Source organism: Lactuca serriola, chromosome 8, assembly GCF_051521515.1.
Source record: "Lactuca serriola cultivar US96UC23 chromosome 8, Lser_US96UC23_V15, whole genome shotgun sequence".
Classification (NCBI taxonomy): Eukaryota; Viridiplantae; Streptophyta; class Magnoliopsida; order Asterales; family Asteraceae; genus Lactuca; species Lactuca serriola.
Window position 1 is genome coordinate 106251605 of NC_136415.1, and position 6222 is coordinate 106257826.

The window sequence follows — 6222 nt, forward strand, 5'->3', positions numbered from 1 at the left end:
AAACGGCAGCCTCATCTATTCTTTTTCCCTTCAACAGATTCAATCACCGCAAGATCGCCACTTTTTTCCTTCGGTCGCTGTCTTCTTCCTTCAGCCGGAAATCTGCCCTCCTCCCGTCCAAGCTCCGTCCATCTTTTCCGGCCAGAATCGTCCCATATTCTCCGGGTAGAATCTTCAACACAGGTAAACTATGAAATCCAAAAATCTCTTAAATAGTTTAGAAAATCAGAAAATGCTTGTGATATAACAAATACCTTATGGATAATGGTTCCAAAGAAGGAACTGATTGTGATCAAAATCAATGTCTTCGTTCCCAAATAAATAGTTCTTAAGCATTTTGGACTTTGGCTCTAGAAACATGCATCTGTTCTGCTATTCACCCCAAGTTTCCATTAGAATTTTTGTTATTTAAATGACAAATTAATTAGAATTGTGATGGGTTTAAGAATTTTTGTTATTTAAATGAGAAATTAATTAAGAATTGGTTCCTGTTTCAACATAAACTCCTTTTTCTTAACATTTTCTAATTTCCTTAAATGTTGTGAAATCAATTTTTTTTTTGTATGTAATCTATGCTTCAATGTTATGAAATCAAAAATTATTTTATATAATCTTATATTCTTGTTTCAACATGAATTTTTGTTATTTATGCTTGGGAAATGTTATGAAATTAGAATCTCTTTTGTATATAATCTATGCTTCAATGTTATGAAATCAAATTATTTTTTGTATACTCTTATATTCTAATATTATGAAATCTCAAATTGTATATGTATAAGCTATTAAATCAAAAAGTTGTTGACTTTGATTATGCTATTGTTATTTAGGATTATGTTGATCTCATTGGTATAGAATTGTTTTAAGTTTAGATATTTATGTTAGCTTGTTATTTATGTTTTAGGATGTTGGTTTGGACCGAGAGTGAGGATAAAACCTTTCTTGATGCATGTATCCATGAACTAACCACTCATGGTCGTGAGGGTTCTAGGCTTAAGGCAAGTTCATGGAAGACAATACGCAAAAAATTGATAAACGAGCATGGTAAAGAGGTTGATCAGAAGCAAATGAGAAACCACTTTGACTACTACAAATCAAAATATGTTGCTTGGGTGAAACTGAAAAACAAAACCGGCAATATATATGATCCTATAAAAAGTAAATTTAATTTGACCGATGAACAATGGAAGGAAGAGAGAAAGGTAATACTTTTTATAACAAATACTAGTATGATTATTTTTATAACAAATACTAATATTTACAAAAATTGTAAACAGTTGAACAAGTTCGTGATGTCATTAAAAACGAAACCTCTGATGTTCCCTGATCTTTACACCCAACTATTTGAAGGCTCGACCTCAACCGGCTTTCAAAGTTGGGGGCCATCTTCTACACTCCCTCGTCCTGTAGAAGACTTTAGTGCCCATGATTTTGATGATGATGTTCCAATGGAAACCTCAACACAACACGTAGGTGCAAGTGAAGAATCTTCGGGGCGTTCAAAAAATAAGGAAGTTGGTGGAAAAAAAAGAGATGCAAGGGCATTAGAAGTTGAGGATGAGATTGTCAAGCTTGCAAGGTCGTTAGTGGAAAAAAAATGAAAGAATTGAAAAAAGTGAAATGGATAAGGATGTTGATGCATGTATGGAGAAATTTAACAAAATGGAATGGGGAGAAGAAGATGAAAGACACAAGACCGCTCTTTTGCTATTTGGTGAAAGTGCCAATGTTAGGAAAGTTTGGTTACAACTTTCACATACTAGTTGTGAGTCATGGGTAATGGGTGCGGGTAGGAAGTATGGTTACCTTTGATGATGTTTTCTAGATTTTTGTTGCATGACTTTTTGTTATTTGCATGACTTTTAGTTACCTTTGGATGATGTGTACTTTTGTTACTTTTGATGATATTTGGATATTGAATATGACTTTTTTTATGTGACTTTTGTTACTTTGGATGATATTTGGATATTGAATATGACTTTTGTTATTTACTAGTTTTTTGTTATATGACGTTTGTTAGATGACTTTTGTTACTTTAACATGTTACCTAATTGTTTGTAACATGTCAAGTATGGTTTCCGATGGTGAAGTTGTAGCTTTTATTTTACTTGTGTTTTATTGGTTGAGGTCAAACCGACGTAGGCTAATCAGAAATCATAGAATTTGTAACATCCCGAATTTCAGAAGTATGATTTAAGGGTTTAAAGTGTAATTTCGAAGAAGGGACTCAATGAATAGGTATGCTTACTCGCCGAGTCGGAGTGGGTTTTAGGTCGCAAATTAAGTGACCAACTCGCCGAGTTGGTGCTGGAATGAGAAAAACCCTAATCTAGAGGGTTGCACCTTATTTAAAGGACTTTATGTCCTTCTCTCAGCCTCCTTGTTGCCATTGAGAACCAGAAAACACTAAGCTCGTGTGTGTGAGGCCTTTGGAGAGAGATTGAAGCTTTGGAAGTTGTTTCTAGTGGAAGAAACTTGAAGATCAAAAGGGCTTGCATCAAGAGAGTGGTATAGATCTCGAATCTATTTCAGTTTGGGCACATCTTGAAGGTAATAAGTTGTTACCTTCACTCTTTTGCATTTAGATCTATTCATGGATGAGATTTAGGGCCATTTTGGTATGTTTGAGATCTATTTCGGGTTTGGAGTTCAAATATGAAGTTGCTACTCCAGATCTAGACTTGTGTTGGTCTAGATTGTCATAAAGCATCAGTCAATGAGTTTTCGGTGAAGCCCCTTTGTCTTAAATCCTAGTCCTAGAGTGATTTAGACCTTTAACTCCTTGGTTTCACGTAAAGTTTGCAACTTTACGTGAGAATCATGCCCTAGAAGGGTGGATCTACAATTTGGAGCCCCTGCATGGCTCAAAAAGCCTCTATATGGATGAAGGACTGAAGAGACTCGGTGAGTTCCTTGGGTGGACTCGACAAGTCATATGAAGATAGGCATGAACACGACGAGTTGGAAGAACAACTCGGCGAGTCTGTTGAAGATTGCCTTGGACTCGGCGAGTCTGTTCTTGGACTCGGCAAGTCAGGTCGCAGAACCCCAATCTCTTTTGGTTAAAGCTTCGGATCAGTGAGTCGGTTGGCGACTCAGTAAGTTGGACAGGATGGAATTCAGAGATCGTTGGACTCAACGAGTCTTGGGGTGAATCGGCGAGTTGAGTCGTGCTATGAGAGTTTTCTGAGTTTGAGAACTCGGCGAGTCGACGGGTTGACTCGGCGAGTAGAGTCAATCAGGAAGGTTGACTTTGGCCAGGACTTTGACTTTGACCTGTTTGACCTTCAGAGGTGTTATGGTAATTTTGGATATTTATGTCAATGGATCATTGATGGCTATAGGTGTTGGAGCTTGGGGCAGTGCTTCGGGATTGTGCTTTTGTGGTTCGGTTCGGCAGTTGCAAGGTGAGTTATCCTCACTATACTAAGGGGTCTAAGGCACCAAGACCGGCCCATTAGATTCAATATCTTAGTAGTTACTCATATGTTGAGTTGAGTTAGTAATGTATGCCAGTTGTTATGCTAGTTTGGTAGGTCGGTGGGACTACCTGTGATACTGATTGATTACCTGTATGTGCATTTATCTGTTACATGTCGACATGTTATGTGGGATGGGTTGTGGTTGTACTGCTTTGTGCGGTAGCCAACAAAACCTAGGAGCATTCTAGTTACGGGCTAAGGGAGACTCATACCGTGGGCTTGGGAGCATTCTAGTTATGGGCTGAGGGAGACTCGTATTGTGGGCTCATAGGTATTACAGTCTGTAGAGCTGTGGATCCATTATGTGCTGTTCTGTTTAGTTTGTTATGATATGTTATTGCTGACATGGTTATTGGGACTGTATGTGTATCGGTATTTTGGGGGTAACTCACTAAGCTTTCGGGCAGTTTCGGTTTATTGTTTCAGGTACTTCAGGGGATCGTGGCAAGGCAAAGGCATGATCGTACAACTCGTCACCTTTTATGACTTTGTTTCTGGGATACTCTGATATGATACATTTTGAAAACAAGTTTGTAATAGTAATGGATTTGAAATGTTTTTAAAAGTTTAAATTGGCTTGAATTTTTAGGGTGTTACAAGTTGGTATCAGAGCCTTGGTTTGAGTGAATTGGAGGAACACTTGTGTGAATCCAGTCTCAAATCAAGGAAAATATTTTTAAATGATTTTAAAAGGTTTTCAAAATAAGTAAAACAGGATGCAGAGTGTACGATCAGCCGGAGCCAGTAAGTAGACCCCAAAATACCATACCGTTATTGGATATTGTGATATATTAGGACAACATGCTAGTACTAAGATAGGGATCCTCAGGAACCATATGATAGAATTGCCTGATCTTTGATGCCTTATCTTATGTAGAGTACCTCAATGATTGTTGTATGACTCTTTCGCGTGTGAACTAACTATTGGGTGAATACTCCAAATCACATGCTACATGGGTTAAATGGTCTTAGGGTAAGGGATTTGGTCCTGCTGCGAAGCTCTTGTCTGAGTCCAACCATTGTGGGATTAAATCTTTTAGTCTAAGATTGTTTAAGCCATGCGGTATGTGATTGTATTCATGCAATAGTTAACTAGCACCAATGGAGGGTCGTGTGGCAGTTGCTGGAATGGTGGGTAGTGAGGGGTCGGGAGGCCAGTTATGAGATATTTAGCGTTCCTCTAGGAGTGAGGATGGATCGATCGCTATGTTTATGAATATTGTTAGGGTGTTGTAGTGATACTTGAGACACATATGGGTAGGTGTGGAAGGTAGTATGGGCCCGTACTACTGAAAGCACATAACCCATATGCGTAGCAAGGAAGTCACAACCCCTAGGGTTTGGTTGGGAGTAGGTTCCCCGTCGTGTATGTGGATTATCTGATATCTTCCTGGTATATGTTCAGTATGGTGATGGCGAATCAATTTGAGGCGGGATCCGGATCAGGATCAAAAGCGAGTGGCCAGGATAGGCCGGTATTATCCGTCGATCAGTTACGGGAGATGATTTATGTGGAGGTTTCTCAGATTTTTCGAGAAGAATTGTTCGGTGTCATGGACCGGGTCACCACCAGGGTGATCGCCAAGTTCGAGGAGCATGTTGCAGCGTTGCAATCAGTGAGAGATGTTGCTTCCCGGTTGACTTCTAGGGGAGTGTCGGTGGTGGGGTCACAACTAGGAAAGAGGAGGAGGGACTTTTCAGCATATGACGAAGAGTTGGAGACAGCTAACCTAAGTACTGGAAGTCAGGAGGTGTGTGGTAAGTGTGGGGGAAACCACATATTTGCTTGTCACAAATTCAGGTGCTACAAGTGCGAGGAGAGAGGGCATGTGCAACGGGATTGCAAGAAGGATCATATATGCTTCCACTGTCACTAGCCAGGTCATTTCAGGTCTATCTGTCCTGCATTGAGGACGGAAGGAATTAAGATTCTAGCAGTCATCGTTCCTCGGGAGTTCAAGGTCGAGCCGCAAGAAGTCGTTGGTATGTAATTGGAAAGCCCCCATTCTGTAATAATATTGTGGTCAAATCGTCCGCGATCGGTTTTTATTTTGTCTTGGAATATTTTTGAATGTGGACAAGCTGTAATTTCGGGTTAGTTGCCTGTTCTGTCTGATTTATGTGTCGCGAAGTTTAATGAGTGGTTAGGCCATTGGAGGTGTCAGGAGAAATTTATTATCAAAGGATTGTAGGTGATTAGAGTTCAGGGATTCATTAAAGAAAGGGAGGGGGTATTATGTGGGAGGTTTTCGGATAGGGTTCCATAGGATGGTTATTCAGCATTGTTAAGATTCAGTGGTTGTAGCAACCATTAGTGATTGACGAACTAAAGTGCCAAGAGAAGTTACTCGTTGCCGAGGTATTAGTTGGAGCATCTATCTTGTGGTCTTCAGGACGTGAGTGTAGGGTCATTCAAGCATTAGTGGCTGTCAGGTTCACTGGGATTCAGGAAGTGTTCATCTGGTTCTTAGAAGTGTGTGATCAATTGTGACTAACTAGTAATGGAGCACTAGTGGGAAAGAATTGGTTGTCATCAGATGGATCGTTGGGAAGTGAGAAGGATTGGGAATCCTCCAATTTTCATGTATTATGAGGGTTGGTCGAATCTAAGTGGGGGAGTGTTACCCCGAGATGCGGAAGTGGGAGAGGTTTTGAAACGGGGATAAGTTTCACAACTCGATAGGGAGAATGGAGGCCCTAGTGGCTGCTTGGGTTGAGGGCTGTGTTGATTGGGGGTTTGGCA

At 40.0% G+C, this 6222-nt stretch overlaps 1 protein-coding gene across 1 annotated transcript; it reads left to right on the forward strand.

Annotated features, from left to right (window-relative positions):
* LOC145069167 (L10-interacting MYB domain-containing protein-like) lies at window positions 1-1942 on the forward strand. The gene is made up of 3 exons (XM_079016122.1): window positions 1-183; window positions 902-1199; window positions 1275-1942. Exons 2-3 carry the CDS (start codon window positions 903-905, stop codon window positions 1596-1598), a joined length of 621 nt encoding a protein of 206 aa, XP_078872248.1. The 5' UTR covers window positions 1-183; window position 902; the 3' UTR covers window positions 1599-1942.
* The last annotated feature ends 4280 nt before the right edge of the window (window positions 1943-6222 follow it).